Raw genomic sequence first — 24,119 nt, forward strand, 5'->3', positions numbered from 1 at the left:
CAGTAGTCAGGATATTAGAAGACGTGTAACATTGGGAAGGTCAACCACGAAGGAACTGTTTCAAGTGCTGAGGAGCAAGGATATCTCCTTGAGGACTAAGGTGCACCTGACACAACCATGATATTTCCAATCGCCTCCTATGCATGTGAGAGCTGGACAATGAATAAGGAAGATGGAAGAAGAGTTGATGCTTTTGAGTTGTGGTGCTGGCCAAAAATGCTGAAAGTACAACGGACTGCTAAAAGAACTAAAAGATCTGTCCTGGAGGAAGTGCATCCGAAATGCTCCTTGGAAGAGAGAATGGCCAGACTTCATCTCACCTGTTTTGGTCATGTTGTTGGAAGGGACCATTCCCTGGAGAAGGATGTCATGCTTTGTAGGGTGGAGGGTCGACGAAGGAGGGGGAGGCCTTCAATGAGATGGATGGACATGGTGGCTGCAATGATGGGCTCAATTATAGCAGGGATCATGGAAGTGGCGCGGGATCAGGCAGCGTTTCATTCTGCTGTGCATGGGCTCGCTATGAGTTGGAAACTACTCGATGGCACCTAACACAACAACAAATGGCTAGAAAAGCCATACTAATTGCAGGCCACCCCCTGGCTTTTCTAACCATTATCACTTTTATACTTCAAAAATTAACATCCCTGTCACCATCAGTTTAAGGATAACCCAGGAAAGTGTGTAAGCCAGCCACTTCATGCCTTTATCTTCCCCTATTTTAAATAGCCAATTTCTAATTTGCCCATCAGTGTCAAACCAGTACTCTGAGGAGACAAGCATGTTCTCTCTCTCTGGAGAATCTTCTATTCTTCTCAGAAACTTCAGGCATCTGCATCCATAAACAAGCAAAGTCCAGCCCAGTGCAAGCCATCAAATTGTAGGAACTCCAGTAGCGTTGTGCCTAAGGCACCTGACTGCTAACCAGAAGGCTGGTGGTTCAAACCCACCAGCCACTCCTCTGAAGGAAGGCTGAGCAATCTACTTCCATAGTGATACTGCCTTGCAAACCCAAGGAGAGGTCACTGTGAGTCAGGGCCGACTCGACAGCACATAACAACACACCAGCTCAGTGTCAAACATCTTCCTCTTTGTTTGGTTGGGTTCTGGTCAGCTTAGCCTTAGCCATCCTAGCTAGGTCATGGGTTCCAGCTGCCAAGTTTGAAGTGATACTCTTCCCTTCACTTCAGACCAGCCAGCACTTCCTCACATCCTCAGTCCTCAGGGACTATTTCAATGCCTGTAGGCTCACAACTTCTTGCACGTCATACCAGCCAGCCCTTCTTTTCATCTCCAGCCTCCGTGGCCTAGGTCAAAGAGTACCAGACTCAACCACTTTCTTCATTGCTGCTCTTCCCCATTTCCACTCAAGTGGACCCATGTGGTCACAAGTGAGTAACATACAAGCCTATTACTTGCTGGCTTCCTTTAACTTTCAGTCCTGGAAGGGGTTTCTCTCATGGACCATGACTCTTGCCTCAATGCACACAAAACCTATCTGCTTGCTGAAAATTCAAAAAGCCAAACAGTCTTTTCATGTGCACACTCTCTCTCTCTCTCCTTCTCTTTCTCTTTCTTTTCACGTCCTTTCTTCAAATGCAAATCTTCTGTTCCCTCAGTAGTTCTGGGTGGGGCTCAGGTTTTCTACCTAAGCCCCCTATATTCTACTCATAGTGTTTGAAACAAAAGCCTGTGTTTCTACTGGGAAAATTGTATTTCCCCTTTTAACATATCCAATCAAGTATTGGCTGAAAACAGACTTACACATTGTCTGTTATTCACACCCCATAATAATTTCTAATGTACAAGCAGGTTAGAGAACATTCAATACCCGTAGTATATTCAGATAAACATGTAATCCCAAACACATAATCCTTTTTAAGACATTCCAAGTTCATCTCTTCACCTTGATTATCTTCCCATTTTATGCATATGGCCTTGAGCCTTGGGCTGGGTGTAACCAAGAGCCCTAGCCTCTGGATCAATCATCTCGTTTAATAGGTAACACCAACCAAAGTAATCACCTAATAATCCAAAGTTTCACTTCCCAGGCCCCTTCTTTCCTTCTTTTAAAAAATCCCATGTTTCTATGAGTTTGGAGCCACTGTAATGAATCCCACTCTTAACACCAACTTCCAAAGGGGCAGGGAGGCTGCATTTTCTGACCTCCTTAACCCCACAAGAGGAAGATAGAATCACCGTCAGTAGCCCAAAGCCTATTCCTGTGAGGCCAGATATGCTGCCTCTCTCCAGCCCTTTTACTAACCCTGACACCAACCGTTCCTCCTGTAGCACCCACCACCTCTCTGCTGGGTTTGATAATTTGCTGCAGTGGCTATAGAGAACTCACAGATTATGGAGTTTATTAGGGAACAGTTGGCTACAATTCAAGTTCAGGAGCATGCTCAGTTTCTCTCAGCCCACTGTCTCTCAGCCAGCAGTCTTTCTCAGTCTCTCTCCCAACAGTGCATGTCTCTCATTGTCTCTCTCAGCAGCGCTTGTCTCTTGCATCTCTCAGCTGGCAGTGAGATATTCCTATTGCCTCCAGGAGGGCTTCTTTTGAGCCTGGCAGAGTGGCCAAACTAATCAATACCAACATCAGAGCAAGAGAGAGAACTTCCCAGAAGATTGCTTCATGCCCCCTCAACAGAAATACCCCCCAAGTGGATAATCTTAACAATCATGAGCTACTTAGTTGCTCATGGCAAATTCCACCACAGAGTTTACAAGGACTATGGCTAGAAAAGCCATACTATGTAATTTATTACACTGTAGCACCAGTCTGAAAATTGTCAATTGTTTATTTCAGTCTGGTTTCCATAGGAGACATTTCTTCTTTTTCATGTTTTGCTTTAAATTGGTCTTTCTCTCATGATTTTGTGTGTTTTACTACTTTTTGTTGAACTTGGGACATTTTGTTGTCTTTACTAACTTTAAATTTTGTATTCTGGTTTTTGTAGGAAAACTTTATATTTGGGTTCCCTGGTGGTGCAGCTGCCACCCACCCACCTGAAAGGTCAGGGCCTGCACCCACCAGCTGCTCCATGGGAGAAAGATGTGGGCAACCTACCTCACAAAAACTCACAGCCCTTGGAACCTTACTCCATCCCACAGGATTGTTATGAGTCAGAACCAACTCAGTGGCTATGGGCTTGGTATCTTCTCCTGGAAACCCCTGGAGGGCACTATTATCCTTAGATTTTTCCCAGTACTAATTTAGAAGTTCTGGAATTCAGTACGCAGGCAAGGGAGGGGTGTTGTTTAGATGGTGTCAGACACTAATATAAGTGGTGGGGCTCGACTTTCTGGTGGCAAAGGTGGAGGCTCTCTATGTCTTTCCCTCATGGGTGCCACTGCACAGGCTCTCCCATGATGTATTGCTGTGGTCAGGGACCCAGCCATTTTCCTCTGTGTCACTCATCAGTCTGAAGTAACCCTTTGTCTTACAGTGCCTCCTGGTCCTAGTGCCTGTCCATCTCAGGCCTCAACAAGATTCATCAGCACTCTCTTGCAGCACCACAGTCTCCTTTCACCCCTCCCAGTTTCAGTCTATGAACTCCCAGAACTAATTTGCACCCCCTTGGTTTTTTTGTTTTTGTTTTTGTTTTTTTGTTGTTTGTTTGTTTTAAATAAAATGAACTACAACTTCCTCAGACTAGCTCCGTTTCTGTGTTCCTGTTTGGAGTGTTACCCAGCCCCATGACAAAATGGCTGCAGTGAACAAGCCCTCCTGATGTTAGTGGGTTGATTCTCACAGCTTCTGTGCTGTCCTCCCTTTTCCCCTTCACCACTCTTGGACTTACCCTGACTCTCCAACACCTCAGCTGTCATCCAAACTCCTGAGATCTCAATCTGTACTTGTTTTTATTTGTTGTTAAGTGAGTTAATTGCTGGGAAACTAAATGAATGAGAGTATCCATTCACTTTGCCTTCATGCTCTGCCCTTTCTTTGTGCTTGTTTTAAAGAATAATATATACTTCTCTGGCTGTAAGAATTTTTTTTTTTTTTTTTAGTATAAAATTTCTCTGGTAATGGCAGTGGTGATAGTGGTAGTAATAGAAATAGCATTAGGAGACATAGATATGAAGTACCTACTCTGGGATGAGTACATTTTAAACATTTATTTTTGTGATGGTGGTCAGCTGCTGTCAAGTTAATCCCAACTCATGATGATCCCATGAATAAGAAGGTTGGACCATTGCAGTCCATAGGATTTTCACCGACTAATTTTCCAAAGTAGATTGCTAGGCCTTTCTTTATAGTTTATCTTAGTCTAGAAGCTCTGCTTGAACCTGTTCAGCATCATAGCAGCACTTAAGCCTCCACTGACAGACAGGTGGCAGCTGCACATAAGGTACATTGGCCAGAATCAAGCCTTGGTCCCTCATGGAAATCAAGACCTGGATTATTTCATTTAATCATCACAGCAACTTGTGACCATAACTGTTATTATTTCTCTTTTATAATAACTTGCTCAAAAGACAAGATTCCACAAACATAAGTGTCATTGCTGAGGGAGAGTTATTAATGCCCTTAAAATTAGGGCATTCAGTGAATTAGACCAAAACAAGTAGGATTAGGTATTAGGGACATTAGAAGTGATACATCATGCTGATATTAGCATAGAAAAATCTACTCTAGAGTTCGGTTGAGAGTCTCCTTGTGAATATCATCCCCAAACAGAGAGGGTTGATTTCAGCATCCTTCATTCTGAAATTATGGACCATGAAAGAAGCAATTTTCTACTGCAGCCAGCCTTCTCCATATTTACATAGCAAGCCAGGAGAAGTTCTGGGTTTTACAATCTGATACCAGCACTATCTCCTCACTGGTAGAAAATTTTGGATAGACACATTCACTTAGGTTCGCTTTTATGGAATGATGAGGTAATAGTTAAAGAAAACAGATAAAAGTTAAAGTAGTATGACATTCTGAACTTCTAAAAAGGGTCATCAGCCTTAATAATCCCCATCAACTGGCAATCTTCCCAGTGATGCTTCTTCAAACCAACTGTGAGAAGATGGGCATGGATAATTATTATTCTGCCTTCAGTAATATAGGAGAATATCACACCTATATACTTCCCACTGGACCAGCCACTGCATATCCTATGAAGGAGTTATCATTCTTTCTGTCCCCCTTGAGAAATGATACTAGGACATAGAGCCTTTGTTTTCAAGGGCTTTACTGCTGGTAGCTTAAAATACCCTTGACATGTGACCAAGTATTATTTACTTAAGTAAATACCAACAGTTGAGAATTGCATAGAGTGCTTCTCTCAGCTGGATTTTTCTCATAGATATGGTAATATTATAATAATAAATACCATAGATAAATAATAAAAAATTGCATTTCCCACAGGGAAGAGGTCCCATAGCATGACTCATTCCAACACTGAGGGAGTGTGCCCTCTAGTAGTTCACATTAGAAAAATTATCCCTGAAATATATTGGATTTAGCCAATGATGCTCCCCCAGTACCTGAGCTACTCTTAGACTCAAGAGGGTAATTTGACAATTGGCCTGATCTTTTCTGAACTATTAGAAACTGACTGAAGTTTCACCTTCAATGAGCACTAACTTTTTAAGTGCTAGCAAAGGTTAGGTTCTAACAGTACCCTATTGGAAACCTTACCAATTAATTTGAAAACCTTATTCTCTGTGAATGTCAAATTGAATAGGACCCTTTTGCTTCTCTTTCAATCTTTTCCTGGGCTAGTTAGTATCTGAGATTGGAATAAACATAGAGTACAGGTAGTATAAAGTATCATCTTATAAACTTGAGAGCATCTCAGATGTAAAAGATGGTCACAAAATGGCAGAATGTTAAGAAACTCACTAATAGGTTAAGTATCCAAAGTCTGATATCAGTGTGACATTTTTGCCCACTGCACCTTGCTGTGACAAATGCTAGAGTTGCAGGGTTAGATAATACCAGAAGCAAATTAAGCTTCCTGTGCTTTGAATAAATGAAGAGATTTGAATTTATAATCCCACTTTTATTAGTGAAAGATATTCAAAGCCAATAGTATCTCTTGGATATCCGAAAGGTAATACGTACAGAAATGATACATTATAAATGCCTTTGAACTAGATGTATTTCTGCTTTCTGTGTGGTTGATATACCATTTCAAACCTTATAAAGGCAATGTATAGTTTTTTTGACAAATACACCAATGTGTTGTGCACAGTTTGATTTATGTAAACTCATTTCAAAGGCAACTGCGGAATTCTTCCTGAATGGATGAAGAATGCATGCCGAAAGTGATAAAAATATGTGTGTGGAAAGATAAAGTTTTCAGAAGAGAGTTTTATATGATAAAGATTTGTAACCCTATTTCACAAAAATATGCTTTGTGAAAGACTTCTCAAAGCCTTTTTTCTTTTCATCAGTGTACCAATTCAGATGTTGGCCTAACATGAGAATGAATATCTCCTACTACAACACACACCTGTGACACAAATTAATTTATATGAAATTGGTAAATGGGGGAATGATATCGCTGTAACATAGATGTTCAGTTACTTTGTATATTTCTTTAAGTACCAGAAATGAAACATAAGACAGTAATACAGGTGAACACAGGTAGCCAAGGAAAAAACATGCTGCATAAGATTCCATTCACCCATGTTCTTTCCTTGGTTTCGTTTGGCCACAAGCACTAACATGGCAGTGCTTATTGCATGAATCTCCTCAATCTCTCTGCATTTTGCACTTACTCTGTAGTTCAACAATCTCAAGCAATCTCAACTCTTCTTTCTTCCCCCTTCCCATCAAGCTGTCTTCACATGCACACACATACACACAGAGGGAAGTCCTATTTTTTTCTGTTTGTTTTGTTTTGTTTTTTTGCTATTTATCCGTTACAAATGTAACTTGGCTTGAATCATTCTAACGTATTTAGTAGAATTGTTATTGTGTTTATTAGTGGTGTTGTTACATAAATATTTGGTAGATCTGCTCTGACCCTATGTTTTTCATAAGGCCTATAATTTTTATTAGTTAATTTTACAGACCATATTAGGAATTCATTTATCTCATTATATCAGAATCATCAGTACTTGCACTCTATTTATTAATTGCACTTATCATTACAGAATTACTCTCTGAATTATGGACTTTCTTATGAATTCAGGGTACATAGATTGAGATACTTACCTGCTGGATTCATTTATTTAATCTCACCTTCACATAGTAAAACTAGCCCTTTTTGTACACTATAATAATCTCATTAAAAAGCAGCATAATTACCTTTATTTGTTTCTACACAATTACAGAAAATATTTCGTTAATGAAGACACTCTGTAAAGATTTAACTTGCTTCCACTGAATCTTGTTTTTATTTTTTTTAATCACTACCATATTGTTTCAATACATTAAGAAACTGACCCCACTTTCCACATAATTCATACTCCCACTCTTCATTTAAATAATTTATGATTGGTATTTGAATTTCACATTGAACATGGTCTGAAATCTTAAATTCCATCAGATCAAAGAAAGGAAAAGGCCCTACGTGGCATAAGTGGTTTGCACTTAACTGCTAGCCTAAAGGTTGGTGGTTTGAACCCACGCAGTAGCACCATGGAAGAGAAAGGAATGCTAATCTGCTTTTGCTGAAATTATAGCCTAGAAAATCCTATGAAGTAGTTCTGCTCTGTAACACATATGGTCATCATGAGTTGGAATCAATTCAACACAACTAATAACAACAAACTGCAGGAATTCAGGGCTATTAGATACGGTAAGATTAAGATTCCAAGAGAGGAATCCATTTATTCCAAGTGTTTCACCACAAGTTCTGGAACACATTCATTTCACTAACTGAAGAAAATGGGTATTTTCCAGAAAGACATTTTTTCTTTTCCTTCCATGAGAATACACATGTGTATCTTTTTTTTTTTAATTGAAATATAATTTATGTACATTGAAATACACAAAACTAAAGTGACATAGTTAAATGCTTTTTTTTTTTTTTTTTTTTTGCAGTGTTCCTTCGCCTCCCCTCCCACCCCTGGTAACCAACAAAGAAAGTTTCTTTCTATGTATCCTTGACTTTTTACAATAGTGAACTAATAGTATATTTGTCCATCTGTGATTGACTTCTTTAACTCAGCATAATGTCCTCCAAGTTTTTCCATGTTATGCAGTGTTTTTCAGATTCTATATTATTCTTTAGAGTTGCATAGTATTGCATTGTGTGTATGTACCACAGTTTGGTTATCCATTCTTCTGTTGATGGGCACATAGGTCATTTCTGTCTTTTTGCTGTTGTAAATAGTTCTGTGATGAACAGGGTATGCATATATCTGTTCTTGTCCTGGCTCTTACTTCTTTAGGCTGTATTCCTACTAATGGGATTGCTGGGTCAAACGGTATTTCTAATTCCAGTTTTTTAAGGAATCACTATATTTTTTTCCACAGTGGTTGTAACATTTTACAGTCCCACCAGCAGTGTATGAGGCTCCCAGTCTCTCCACATCCTTGCCAGCATCTGCCATTTTCTGTCTTGTTGAACTTCGCCATTAGTGCTGGGGTTAGATGGTATCTCATTGTTGCCCTAATTTGCATCTCTCTGATGGCTACTGATCATGAGCATTTCCTTATGTATTTGCTGGTCACCTGAATATCCCCTTCTGTGAAGTGTCCATTCATGTCTTCTGTCTATTTTTTAATTGGATTTTTAATCTTTTGTTGTTGAGGTGTTGTAATTTTCTATAAATTTTAGAGATAAGTCCCTTGTGAGATATGTAATTATCAACAAGTATGAATTTGTTACTCTCATTTTGTTATGTGCTTTTTCATGCTGTTGTTTTCTTTGTTCCACATAATTTTCTGTGTTGAGCTTGTTCTGTTTCTGAATCGTGTTATCACTTCATTCGTTGCTTTTGTTTTAGTATTTGCTCAATATTTGTACTGATCCTCTTTCTTATTTTGATGTGAAGGTTTATCACTTTTCTTTGAGATTACCCTGTGATTTATAGTTTCTTCCCAAGGTTGGAACAGTCCATTCTATCTTATAGTTGTGTTGACTTCCCTACCACTTAGAAGTTCTGTAACTACACAGTTTTGTCCCTCTTTTTGGTTTGTAGTTGTCTTCATTTGTCAATTGATGTCTCTGGTTCCCTGTTTACAGTCTTGCAGGCTTATTTACTTTGGATACTTCTATAACTGGTTTGGTTTCTGGGTTATGTCATCATGTGTGTTAATGGTCAGTTGTTTACTATTGTTGATTCTCTGTCCAAAGAACTCCCTTTAGCATCTCTTGTAAGGTTGATCTGGTTTTAACAAATTCCCTTAATTTCTGTTCATCTAGAAATGTCCTAATTTTACCATTATATTTGAGGGACAATTTTGCCAGGTATATAATTCTTGGTTGGAAATGTTTCTCTTTCAGGGTTTATATATACCATCCCATTGTCTTCTCGCCTGCATGGTTTCTGCCAAGAAATCTGAGCTTATTCTTATTGGTTGCCTCTTGTAGGTAACTTTTCATTTTTCCTGTGCTGCTTTTTGGATTCTTTCTTGCTCTTTCGTTTTGGTGAGTTTGATTATGGTATGTCTTAGTGATTTTCTGTTGGGGTCTCTCCTGTTTGGGATTCGTTGGACTTCCTGAATGCATATATTCTCATCTTTCATCATACAAGGAAAATACTCTTCCAACAAATCTTCAACAATGTTTCTCCTGTTTTATTTGTCTCTTCCTGTTCTGGAATTCTGATTACACATAGGTTATTCCTTTTGATGGTATCCCACATGACCCTTAGGCTTTTTTCATTTTGTTTTTATCTTTTTTTTCTGATTGTTCCCTTTCCAAAGTTCTATTAAGGTATTTGCCTTCAATCTCACTAATTCTGTCTGCCATTGATTCAGTTCCACTCCTTTGCCCATTCAATGAGTTATCTATTTCTGAAAATTTAGTATTAATCTTCTGGATTTCTGTCTGCAGATTTTGTATCATTTCTAATTTTTCATTTATTCTGTCATTGTATATTGTCTTTTGAAATTATTCTAGGATTTTCTCTGTGCTTTCCTCCATTTTGTCAGTGTTTTCCTTGATCTGTCTCTCAATTTGTTGAAGGTACATGAATATAATTCTTTTGAATTCCTTATTGGGGAGTTCCGATGCTGCATCTTCTTCAGGGATATGTTTTGGGTCTGTATCCTTGTCCCTTGTTTTCTCTGCTTTATCTTGCTTCTTTGTGTGGACTGTGATGCTCTGTTGTCTCCAAGGCATTGTGATGTTTTTGTGTTTATATTTAATTGGTGATTGTATGTTGGAATAACTTGCCCACAATTTTCATTTTCTTTGTAACTTATCTATGTAAGCAGAATACTGTGCTGTGCTCCTTTGTTCACTAGTTGGCAGCATTTATACAGTCACTACTTGTCTCCTTTCTTGTTGTCTGCTTCTCATATGTCCCTGCTGTCCTTGTCTAATGGAGCCTATTCCTGGGTCCCTGAATTTGAATGAGAATTCTATCACTTTCAAATCCAAAATGGCCAATGATTGTAAACATTCTAAATGGCTGTCCCCTTGGTTACTTTAAATATCCAAAATGGCTGCCAGCTGTAAACAATCAAAATGGCTGCACCTTCCAGACAGCTGAAAGTCCACAGCTCAGGTTTTCTTCCTCATTGTTGTTTCCCTTCCTAGTAATAGGTCACCAGCGCAGTCATCCCTGAAGCCCTTGGTGACCAGGGCTGATCTTTAGGTCAATTCTCAGGTCCCAACACCACGTGGAAATATTCAGGCTGTTGGTCCTGTCAGAGTAGCTGACATTCCACTCTTCCAACCATCTCTGTACTCATTGTTTTTGTTCAGGTTTTTCCACTAGTTGGTGCCTAATCCACTTCTGTATACTTCCTTTCAAAGCTCAGGGATCCAGGATTGTCTTCTTATCTCTGTCAATTGGTTTCTCTTTTCTTTGTTGAAGAGGGTCTGTGGAGCTTGTCTGCCTATTCTGCCATTTTACTGGAAGTCTCCATGTGTGTATCTTAAGGCTTAGGGAATAAATCATTTGTTAATATTATTTCCACGTAACTATATAACTGCTGCAAACTTAAGTGAAATTTTCAGAACACCAGTGGAGAATATGGATCGAATTTTCAAAATCTAAATATCTGCTTACTAGGAACAGGACAGTTTTACCTGGGAAGAAGAAATTAAAGCTGAAGGTTGTCTAACATTTATGGAATTCCTACTATATCTCATAAATTGTATTTGCTGTTGTTGATAGATGCTATCAAGTTGACTCTGACTCATAATGACCCTATGTACTATTAATATGAGATGCCTAAGGCACTTGACTGCTAACCAGAAGGCTGGTGGTTCAAACCCACCAGCCACTCCTCGGAAGGAAGATTGGGTAATCTACGTCCATAGTGATACTGCCTTGGCAACCCAAGGAGGGGTCATTATGAGTCGGGGCCAACTCAAAGGCACATAACAACAACAATAACATTGTTTTTAAAGAGAATCTCACAGAGGGTGGGTGATACAGACATTTCAGCACATGTTCTGATATGCATACAGAGTGCTCAGGGAACAGAGGTGGTGACAGCATGAAGGAAGTAATGCTTTAACCTACACCATCAGAAAAGTAGGAGTTCTTGTGGCATAGTGCCTAAGGCATTTGCTAACCAGAAGACTGGAGGTTCAAACTCACCAACCACTCCTTGGAAGGAAGATTAGGCACTCTACTTCCATAGAGATACCACCTTGGAAACCCAACGAGGGGTCACTAGGTGTCGGAAACTACTCAATGGCAGCTCATCATCATCATCAGAAAAGTGCCTTATGGTAGTTCTTGTTTTGTTTTTCCTTATGCTTCTCTGAGTTTTGTAATCTTTCTTTAGTTGAACAAGAAATTATTCATTTATAGGATCTCAATAAGTGATGGAGAAAAAATGGATACAGATAAAGGTTATAGTTGATTAGGGTAATAATGTCACTAAATTGTACATGGTAAGATTGTAGAAATGGTGAGTGTTTTGTTGAGTGTATATTTACCATAAATTAAAATAATAAAAAAAAGAATTTCTCAGTATGGTAATAGAAATATTCTGTATCTTGATTTTAGTGGTTGGAGTATAACTATATGGGAGTATGAGAAATTCATCGATCTGTACACTTAGAGTTGACGCATTTTACCATGTGAAACCGGGCCTCCATTTTTAGAAAATTTATTAAAAGTTACAGTGCTACTTACACTACTGTAAAAGAAATTTAGCTCCCTCCCTGAATGTCCAAGGTAACAATATGTACATTACAAAAACAAGGAGCTAAAGAAAATCTGTTTTGTTTGTTTGTTTGTTTGTTTGTTTTGTGGTAATATATAGAACCAAACATACATCTGTTCACAAGAAGAGTTTAATGACTTGGTTACATATTTCACAATGTGTCACCATTCTTATAGCTCTATAAATGCACTATCTCTATCCAAATTGCTGCTGCTATTGTTAGGTGCCATCGAGTCGGCTCTGACTCACAGTGACCCTATGTAAAACAAAACAAAACGCTGCTGGGACTCACAGCAGCCTCACAATCCTTGCTATACCTGAGCCCATCATTGCAGCCACTGTGTCAATCCATCTCGTTGTGAACCTTCCTTTTTGTCACTGATCCTTCACCTTACCAAGCATGATATCCTTCTTCAGGGAATAGTCTCTTCTGACAGCATGACCAAAATGTTGTGTTGTTGTTGTTAGGTGCTGCCAAATCATCTCCAACTCATAGAAACCTTATGTAAAACAGAACGAAACACTGCCGGGACCCACAGCAGCCTCACAATCCTTGCTGTACCTGAGCCCATCATTGCAGCCACTGTGTCAATCCATCTTGTTGAGGGCCTTCCCCTTTTTCGTTGACCCTCCATTTTGCCAGGCATGATATCCTTCCCCAGGGAATGGTCCCGTCTAACAACATGACCAAAGTAGGTGAGACAAAGTCTGGCCATTCCCACTTCCAAGGAGCATTCCAGCTGCATTTCGTCCAGGATAGATTTGTTAGTTTTTTCAGCAGTCCATGATGCTTTTAGTATTCTCCAGCACCACAACTCAAAAGTATCAACTCTTCTTTGGTCTTCCTTATTCATTGTCCAGCTCTCACATGTTTATGAGGAGATTGAAAATACCATGGCTTGGGTTAGGTGTGCCAAAGTCTTCAGGGAGACATCTTTGCTCTTCAGCACTTGAAAGAGGTCTTTTGCAGCAGATTTGCCCAATGCAGTATGTCTTCTGATGTCTTGACTGCTGCTTCCATTGGTGTTGATTGTAGAACCAAGTTATGTGAAGTATTTGACATCTTCAATCTTTTCTCCATTTATCATGATGATGCTTACTGGTCCAACTGTGAGGATTTTTGTTTTGAGGTGTAATCCATACTGCAGACCATAGTTTTTAATCTTCATCAGTAAGTGCTTCAAGTCATCCTCATTTTCAGCAAGCAAAGTTGTGTGATCTGCATATCTCAGGTTGTTAATGAGTCTTCCTCCAATACTGATGCCACATTCTTCTTCATATAGTCCAGCTTCTCAAATTATTTGCTCAGCATACATATTGAATAAGTGTGGGGAAAGGATACAGCCCTGACACATTTCCTTCCTGATATTAAACCATGCATTTTAAACCCTGTTCTGTTCAAACGACAGCCTCCTGGTCTATGTACAGGTTCCTCATGAGTACAATTACGTGTTCTGGAATTCCCGTTCTTCTCAGTGTTATCCATAATTTGTTATGATCCATGCAATCTAATGCTTTTGCATAGTCTATAAAACACAAGTAAACATCTTTCTGGTATTCTTTGCTTTCAGCCAAGATCCATCGGATATCAGCAACGATATCCTTTGTTCTACATCCTCTCCTGAATCCAGCTTGCCTTTTGCATCTCGCTGTTAATATATTGTTGCAGCTGTTTTTGAATTATCTTCAGTGAAATTTTACTTTCATGTAGCATTAATGGTAATTGTTTGATAATTTCCACATTCTGTGGGATCACCTTTCTCTGGATTGGGCACAAATGTGAATCTGTTCCAATCAGTTGGCCAGGTAGCTGTCTTCGAAATTTCTTGGCATTGATGAGTAAGTACCTCCAGCACAGCATCTTTTTGTTGAAACATTTCAATGGGTATCCCATCAATTCCTAGAGCCCTGTTTTTCACCAATTCCTTCAGTGCAGTTTTGACTTCTTCCTTCAACACTATCGGTTCTTGAATATATGCCACCTTCTGAAATGGATGGATATTGACCAATTCTTTTTGGTACAATGACTCTGTATAGTACTTCCAACTACTTTTGATGTTTCCTGTATCATTCAATATTTTGCCCATAGAATCTTTCAATATGTCCACTCAAGGCTTGAATTTTTTTCTTTAGTTTTTTCAGCTTGAGAAATGCCAAGTGTTTTCTTCCCATTTTGTTTTCTAACTCCAGATCTTTGCATATTTCATTATAATAATGGACTTTGTCTTCTTGACCCGCTCTTGGAAATCTGTTCAGTTCTTTTATCTTGTGATTTCTTCAATTTGCTTTAGCTAATCTCCATTCAAGAGCAAGTTTCAGAGTCTCTTGTGACATCCATTTTGTCCGTTTCTTCCTTTCCTGTTTTTTAAATGACATTTTGCTTTCTTCGTATATGATGTTCTTGATGTCATCCCACAATTCATTTGGTTTTTGGTCATTGGTGTTCAATGCCTCAAATCTATTCTTTACATGGTCCCTAAATTCAGGAGGGTCATATTTTGGCTCTCTTGTACTTGTTTTTCCATATTGCTACATCACTATTAATTCAGAGTCTCTGCCTCTTAAATTCTCGTCTGTGGTTTAAATTAACTGTTGTCAGTTTAAGCTTATATAGATGAAAGAGCAATGCTCAAAAGAAACATTCTTTATTAATTGAAACAAACTGTTGTTTAGTTTAACAATGGCTTCATAGAGTAGATTGGTATCAAAGTTTAAAGATTATTTCCAGGCAGTAGATTCAGGGGTGCCCTGAGTTTCAAAGGATCCAGTAAGTCCATTTTCCATATCAATTTTGAAGGTTGTTCCCCTGATTTTTCTCCTTTGATGGAGAATCAGTCCATTGGGTCTTTGCTCAAAATGTTGCTCAAAATGTTCATTAATGATAGCCTGGCACCATCCATTTCTTTTGTTCTCATGGCAGAGGAGGTAGTAGTGTATGAAGGCAATTAAACCTACAGTCCATTTCTTTCTCTAATTCCTTGGTCTCCTCCTTCCTCTCCTGTTCTAGGTAAATAGAGACCGGGTGTTGTAGATTGGGTGGCTGCTTGCAAGCTGTTAAGACCACAGGCACTGAACACCAAACTAGGAGGTAGAACAGAAACCCTAAAAGCAATGTTAGGCCAACTGACTGCTTAGATCCACAAAGCCAAGACCCTAAACCTTTGAACCAAGACAACTAATCTCCCATGAAGTGTTTAATTTACCTAAGTAGTATCAACAGGTACAGACTTTTTGTTTTTGACTGTTGTTGTGGTTGTGAAATCATATAAAACACTATCATTTTTCTCTTTTTCTTTTTTTTCTGGTGTACACTTTGTGATAACAGCTACATTAATCAAGTTGTGTAGCCATTCCCCTCAACAGATACCAGTTTTCCCATCAGTACTTCTCAGAGAGTGATTTACCCCTTTCACTTTTCCATGCTGCTTTGGTGACCAATTGCAGCCATTGGTCTTTGTATAATTACCTATTCTTGTCATTTTAAGGAGCTATGGTAGCATAATGCCTAGTGAGAACATACAATACTTGTCCTTTTATAATTGACTTATTATTATTTATAATTGACTTATTATTCAGCATATCTTTGAGGTTCATTCATGTTATAGCATGTATCAGGACTTCATTTCTCTTTATGACTGAGTAACATTCTATTATATGTATGTACCACATTTTGCTTATCCATTCATCTGTGGATTGGCACATGGATTGTTTCAACCATACTGTAATTTTGAACACTGATAGAAATAACATTGGTGTGCCTATGTCCATGCCATTGTTTATAGGTTCTGAGGTTTATTATTTTTCCTTATATGATGATTAATTGTTTTATTTTCTATATTCTTTTTCAGCTGTGGGTCCAGATTTTTCAAGAACCCTCTTAAAAAGAGTAACTCTTGTCAAAGTGGGAGGTGAAGTTGTCATTGAATGTAAGCCCAAAGCTTCTCCGAAACCTGTTTATACCTGGAAGAAAGGAAGGGACATATTAAAAGAAAATGAAAGGTAATATCTTGAAATAGTTTTAATATTTGGCTAGCTTGTAATAATTTGTTGGCCTCTTATGACAAGTTCTAGAGGGAGAACTTTACTATTTCCTGTTCACAGACTACATAACTGCTGGGAAAGAATGTTAATCAGAGGACTTGAAGCTTTGGAAAAAGGATGGTAAATTAGTTGGTCTCTATAATCCTTCTCAATATTAGCATTCTACAGAGCCTTCCCTGTGGAGATTGACCACATGATCCCTGTCAAAGACTGCTAAAGCTGCCCAAAGATGAATAGCTAGAAATAACTTCCTTAATTTTGCCCTAAATTCCCTTGTAGATTTTTCCGCTTTTCTTCATCCTACCTCCTCTTGGCAAACACAAATAAGTCCAATTCTTCTTTGCTATGATAATCCTTCAAATATTTGGCAATGGCTATTATGTCCCCTGGGAGCTCTGGTAGCCTAGTGCCTTAGGCACTTGACTGCTAATCAGAAGGCTGGTGGTTCAAACCCACCAGCCACTCCTCGAAAGGAAGATGGGGCAATCTACTTCCATAGTGATACTGCCTCAGAAACCCAAGGAAGGGTTGCTGTGAGTCGGGTCCGACTTGACAGCACATAACAGCAACAACAACAATTACGTCCCCTGTTCTTCTCTCCTTTTTTTGAGGCTAAATATCTCTAAATCCAAAAGTCATTCTATTTATAGCATGGTTTTGATTATTTTAACTACATCTACTTAAGACGGGAGCTCTGGTAGCATAGTGGCTAAGTCACTTGCCTGCTAACCAGGCGGCTGGCGGTTCAAACCCACCAGCCACTCCTCAGAAGGAAGGTTGGGCAATCCTACTTCCGTAGTGATACTGCCTCGGAAACCCAAGGAGGGGTCTCTATGAGTCGGGGCCAACTCGACGGCACATAACAACAACAACAACAACTACTTAAGACAGGTTTCTTTCCCCCTTTAATATCCAAATTCTTCACCTGTGTGCTTCCTATTATAGATGAATTATATTTAGAAGGCATATTGAACATACAGTGTAAATAAATATAAGTTGTTTTGGGCTTTATGTCAGGTCGCATCAAATGGTAGGTACCTTTAACACATTTTCTCATCTTTTCTCCCTATGAGATATCTTTTGCTCCTTTCTATAATCTAGACAATTTGTCAGAAAGTTGTAATGGTGCATGAGTCTATGTTTTTACCCATAAGACAGCATTTACCAGCTGGATACATAATGATTTTTAATTGCTGCTGAAGGTCAAGTACTCAAGGATGCAAGAGGGAAACTTGTAAAAATCTGTATCTAGCCTTTACACCTACCTGTACACTTTTGGATCTGAATGTGCAAATTAGACCATTGCCCTGAGTATGTTGTTCTTATTAATAATTTTTACAAAAAAAACTGATACAGTTTATAGATAGTGTATCTACACACATATTAAATACATAATATACATTCCTTTATAATTTCTGGCATATCGAGAAAGTAGTATATAGTTCACAAAATATTGCCATGACATTCAAATTTAGAGCCAAACCTGGAGCTTGAGACACAACTTCTTACTTTACAGCCTTAAAAATCAAGTTCATTTCCTGTTGTAGCTCAGTATTTCCCAAAATGTGGTATATGAAGTTATGTTTAATGGTTATGTATTTACTTTGATGTGAGTATAATTTACATACATATTTGTAAATATATATATATATATTTATATATATATATATATATATATATATTTATATATATATAGTATGAGTAATAGACACATCAAAAAAACATTAGTGATTAAAGTTATAGTATCCCTGTATACCAATCAGGATAGGCTAAGCTATGCTACTGTAACAAACAACCCATACATGTCAGTAGCTTAAAATAACAAAAGACTGTTTCTCATTCACACTACATGCCAATTAGGGTCTGCTGTTGGTTCAGCTCCACACTGTCCTATCTCCCTGACTAGAGCTCTTGTGGTGTATTGCCTAAGGCATTTGACTATTAACCAGAAGGCTGGCGATTCAAACTCACCAGCCATTCCTTGGAAGGAAGATCGGGCAATCTACTTCTGCAGTGATACAACCTCAGAAACCCAAGAAGGGGTGGCTATGAGTTGGATCCAACTCAACGGCAGTGAGTTTAGTGGTTTTTTTGGAGATTCCAGGCAAGGAGCTCTGGTGGCACAGTGGTTAAAGCATTCAGATGCTAACCAAAAAGTCAGTAGTTCAAATCCATCAGCCTCAGCATGGGAGAAAGATAAAGCATTGTGCTTCTGTAATTACAGCCTTGGAAACCCTATGGAGCAACTCGACTTCATCCTATAAGGTCACTATGGGTTTGAATTGACTCAATGGAGGTGGGTTTGGTTTTTAGGGTTTCAGATCCCAGGCTGTGGGAGCAGTACTTTCTGAAACATTGCTATCTCAGAAGCAAAAGGAAGTGGCCAAACACACATTGGCTCTTAAAGCTTCTACCAAGTAGTAACACACTTCATTTTCACTTATACTTCATTGGCCAAAACAGGTTTTATGGTCATGCCTGAGTTCAAACTCAGCAGGGAAATACAATCTTACTTATATTCCTAGAAAAAGGGTTTATACCCAATATTTATGTTCAGTATTAATGACTGTTTCCCACTACTTTCACTGAACCACATTAAAAGTGGATTAAATTACCTTTTGGAGAGAGATATTCAATATCAAGAATTCTATTTGATAAATGAATTTAACTAATTGTTTTCATCACTTGTCTCTATTCAGATTTTGTTCTTTCTAGTCCTGATCTAATTAATGGGGTTCAGATATCACTTCAACATTTATTTGGCACTAAAGATGTATTTAAACTGATGAAATTCCCTGTCATTACCCAGATTCTTGATATGTATCACTTCCACCTCCACTATCACTAGGCATGTCCCAAACTATCAATATTAGTGTTTCTTTCTCCACATGGGTGCTGTTGTCACATCTGTGCTCCTCCTCTCCACCCCTGAGAGTGTTTTAATTTGGTAGTGTAAATGCATTCAAAAGTAGGCCAGAGGAAATATGAAAGACAGTAGTACAGACTTCAGTATATGTCCCATCCAAAGGAGAGCCTTCCATTCAATTCTGGCATATTGCTGCCACGTGGAAGTTCAGGTCTGGGGCCTCCTTACATCCTCCTTTTTTAAGAGAAGCTGGAAATCTGGATTTTTATATGAATTATCTTAATTTTTAAATGTTAGAAACTACTTTGTATATTTAATTTACTACAGTATAGGCCAAGTAAAACCCCTCCATGAGTCACATTTACTCCATGGACCACTGGCTTTTAATTTCCGAGAAAGACATAGCCCCAGATTAACGTAATGTAATTTCTGAACGGGGTCAAAATTAACAGAGAAAATGTTCTGCCATTTTTCTTTTTCTTTCTTTTTTTTTTTTTTTTTCTGGCAAAAGAAATAAAGTTACGTGAATAAGTGAGCAAAAGCCATTAAAGATGAGCTCAGAATTTAAAAAATTAAGAATTACTTTTAGGAAAGGACTGACATGGTAGATTAACAGAATTCTTTGCTGTAACCCAGTTTTGAGTAATAGTTTTTAATATGGTGTTTTGTTAATCTGAATTCTGTTTTGTAATATGGAATCTTAAGGATCAAAAGACATGTCTTTAACTTTTGAATAATATGCATTAACCTCAGAAGTAGAAAATATTGGGAGAATATATTATAAATATCATAAATAAAACTTTATGATCATGCATCCTTTTTATTAATGTTCTCACTAGATTATATGTTTTGAAAGACTTTGCTGAATTCTATTTATTAAGTGATGTTTAATTCCAATTTAACTTATTAACTGCTTACAATTGGTTTTACAGTAAAACTATAAAAAGCAGTTTAAAAAATCAAAAAGTTTTTGCTTTACATATTTAATTATTTGGTGAGAGTTTTGTTAACTCAGTGGCTAGATAATCAGAAAGACTGGTTTAATTTTAACTTGTTAATTATTTTAAAAAATATGTTTGGATGTTCTTATTTTGATTTTTTTATTCCTTTAGAAATTTAAAGCATATTTCACAATGGGTTTATCTAGTGGTGCTCTGATGATACAGCGGTTAAAACTTTCAGTTGCTAACCAGAAAATTGACAGTTCGAACCCACCAGCTGCTCCACAAGAGAAAGATGAAGCAGTCTGCTTCCATCAAGATTTAGAACCCTGGGAACCTGAAGGAACAGTTCTACTCTGTCCTCTAAGGTCTCTGTGAGTCAGAATTGACTCAATGACAGTGGGTTTAGTTTAAGCCTGGCATGTAAATGAAACATGAAAAACCCAAACAATTTTACAGCTTTATTAGTGTGTAAGCAGCATATCCATATACAGAAAACATATCATTTTGTCTTGCACACTTATTAAGCAATCAGAATATAGGCAATATTGGACATTTAAAACAGAGAAGGCATGTTGCAAAGCCAAGTATTTTAGGCCTGAGGAGACTCGTCACCATCAAAGTAGTTAGAATCATTTGAATTATTTGAGCAATTAAGACTACTAACTTACTATGCTTGATTGTTTATTTATTTGACTTTTAGGTTTTAGATAGAAAACACATTAGAAACAAGTGAGGTAGGGATTGAGCTAGTAGTCTCAAAAACATTACAGGGCATAAATAGCAGAATTATTTATCACTGCTCTCAAGTGGATTCCGACTGATAGCGACCCCTCCTTGAATTTCCAAGGTAGCATCTCTATGGAATTAGATTGCCCAGTCTTCCTTCCAAGGAGTGGCTGATAGGTTTGAACCAGCAGCCTTCTGGTTAGCAGTCAGCTGCCTTTGGCACTATGCCACCAGAGCTCCCATTAAAAAACTAGAATCCTAAAATTACAAAGAGCATAAAATCATTGTATTAATCAGGATAGACTTTTTTATTTGCAAGTGACAGAAACTCAACTTAAAACAGACTTAACTAGCAAAGCAAATTTATAGATTCACATAACTGAGAAGGCAAGGGGTGTGCTGTGCCTTTAGGTGTGACTGGGTCCTGGAGTTAGGAGCTCTTTTGGCACTGTGATTAAACCATTGTTCTGCTAACCAGAAAGTCAGTGGTTTAAACCCACCACCCATTCTGTGGGAGAAAGATGAGACAGTCTGCTTTTGTAAAGATACATAGCTTTGGAAACCCTTTGGGGCAGTTCTACTCTGTCCTATGGGGTTACTATGAGTTGGAATCAACTCAGTTTCAGTGAATTTGGTTTTGGTTGGGTCCTATTTGCACAGTGGCATTACGGTTCTGTCTTCCTCTCTCCATCTCCCAGCAGCACTGTCCTTTGTGTTTATTGCATATTCCAGCAGGCTCCCCTCTCTATGGTAGGATGGCTACCAGCAGCCCCCTGCTTACTCTCTTTTCCAACTTCCCACAACAGTTCCAGAATAGATTCTCACATGCTGACTTTGCAGCCAGCAAGTCCAAAGTAAGGGTCTCCTGGGGACCCCCAAGCTTAGAGCAGTGTCCTTTGGGGGTAATAGGAATTTTTAGCCAGTTGGTCAGAAGTGCATTGGTCCTGGGGATTTCCAAACTTTTGGCTGGCATTTGAAGTCTTGGGTAGACTTGGTAATCTGAAGAACTGTGCTATTTAACTTGTGAGGTTTGACTGAGCTCCAAGTGGTTAGTGTCAGAAGAAGAGCTACATTTGCAGTTGGCATCAGAGAAAACATTATTCATATAGGAAGACACAACATACCTGCCTTGTTCAGTTTCCTTCCCTGAACCAGTCACATTCAAGGAGGATGCAATGCATAGATTAGGTGACATGAATCATGCTCTTCTCCTCAGAGATAAATGGGGAAGCTCTACCTCAAACCACATGTATTGAGAATGAGACAAGTATTTCCATAAAGAAATGCAAAGTGTTCTTACCAGAAGAAAGAGACCCTGGATGGTATAGTAAACGTCTTTGGCTACTAAGCAAAAGGCTGGAGCACCATGAAAGAAATGCCTGATGATCTACTTTTAAACAATTAGCCATTAAAAACCCTATGGAACACAGTTCTACTCTGGCACACACGAGATTGTGATGAGTCGGAATAGACTTGACAGCAAGTGGGGTTCTTTTGGTTACTACCAGAAGAATAAAGGACTCCTTGGGTGGCACAAATAGTTAAGTCTTTGACTGCTAGCTGAAAGGTTGACAGATTGACCACACTCAGAAGCACCTTGGATTTAAAAAAAAAAAAAAAGTCAGAGCCTTGAAAACTCTATGGAGTACAGTTTTACTTTGCAACACACAAGGTCAACAGGAGTCAGAATTGACAGCAACTGGTTTGGGGTTTGGTTTGGTTACCAAAAAGGAAATGGATGTTGGGCACACAACAATGTCAAAGTCAGCCTGTAGTCATAGAGCTCAGCTTCTATTCCAGTACAGGGATCCCCACAATGGCTCAGCCCTCCTTGTAAGTTCCACTTATAGTTTTTGGTTTAGCTTTCTGGAGTTATATTTACACATCTAACTCTTTTTCCTCCACCACCACAACCTTTATGCTGACAGGCTACTTTCATATCCTCTTTCAATTATTTTCCTGGCCTGCTTGTTTCTGATATTCTGCATTTGGCATTGTTTGGCATCCCTTCATTGTCTTGGCCATTTTCTCCAATGTTCTCTGAAAGCACGCCACCCAAAATTCAAAGCAGTGTTAATAATGGAATAGGTTTATTCATCTCTGTAGCAAAGAGTGATAATTTTTATTGTTATGTTGGCTCTAAAGTAAGAAAAATATATCTTTAGTGAGCTTATATTAATAAGGCAGGCAACTGTATAGTACATATAGAGAAAAAAGCACCTCCACATCCTCGAATGATTAATTTTTGAATTACCTTGATACTTAAAGGGGTAACTTTAGTTGCCTGGAAAACTCAGGTGAAATATTTTACTTCTAATTGAAGCTGAAGAAATGAGTGAAAGATTACTCTAGTTAACATTGTGTAAATAAAGACTTCTTACTCATGCTTTGGAATTTCTCTACTCTCTCTTAGACATTAGGCTAATATATATGTCAAGCTACAGACTAATAACTAGGTAGAGGTATAACACTGAATGTTTCTGAAAAGAATCTCAAACCTGTAGCCTGCATGTCACAGGCAAAGTTGCAGAATAGTGACACTACTCTATTCTGTCAAACAAGCCAAGTGCAATTTCATTCAATGAACAAAACATTTATTGGGTGCTTGCCACTTGCTAGGTCCTCTGCTGGGTATTAGGGATGAGGAGAAAAGGGAGGCATAAGCTCAGCTCACAAGATGCTCAAAGACCATTGTGGGAGCCCAGGAGCAAAACAATAATAAAGTTTTTGTTTAATAATTCTAGGACATATGTTGTAAAGGTGATGTATTACGAAGAAGCACTGAAAATTCTGGGCCATTAGATCATGTCTATAGAGTTTAGACTTGAACTAGAAGACCCTGAAGACAACTGAAGGATTTTATGCAAGGGAACACATAGTCATACAGGTGCTACACAAGGATTATTCTCTCTGTAACATGGAAAGTGTGGTGCCTAAGGCAATTGACTGCTAACAAGAAGGCTGATAGTTTCAAACCCACCAGCCAGTCCTTGGAAGGAAGGTTGGGCAATCTTCTTCCGTAGTGATGTTGTTGATGTTAAGTGCCGTCGAGTCGTTTCCGACTCATAGAGACCCCATGCACAGCAGAAGGAAACACTGCCCGATCCCGCGCCAGTCCCACAATCCCTGCTATACTTGAGCCCATCATCGCAGCCACCATATCAATCTATCTCGTTGAAGGCCTCCCCCTCTTTCGTCAACCATCCACCCTACCAAGCATGACATCCTTCTCCAGGGAATGGTCCCTTCTTACAACATGACCAAAATAGGTGAGACGAAGTCTGGCCATTCTTGCTTC

General features: G+C 38.6%; 1 protein-coding gene across 1 annotated transcript in view; it reads left to right on the forward strand.

Moving 5' to 3' along the window:
* Nucleotides 1-24,119, forward strand: part of CNTN4 (contactin 4) — a 566,343-nt gene that overhangs the window by 333,090 nt on the left and 209,134 nt on the right. Inside the window, exon 10 of the mRNA XM_042782091.1 lies at nucleotides 16,093-16,243. Coding sequence (XP_042638025.1) covers nucleotides 16,093-16,243 — 151 coding nt within the window. The remainder of the gene's footprint in view (nucleotides 1-16,092; nucleotides 16,244-24,119) is intronic.

The sequence above is a fragment of the Orycteropus afer genome, unplaced genomic scaffold, assembly GCF_000298275.1.
Source record: "Orycteropus afer afer isolate SDZICR_OR568_19922 unplaced genomic scaffold, OryAfe1.0 scaffold00241, whole genome shotgun sequence".
Taxonomy (NCBI): domain Eukaryota; kingdom Metazoa; phylum Chordata; class Mammalia; order Tubulidentata; family Orycteropodidae; genus Orycteropus; species Orycteropus afer.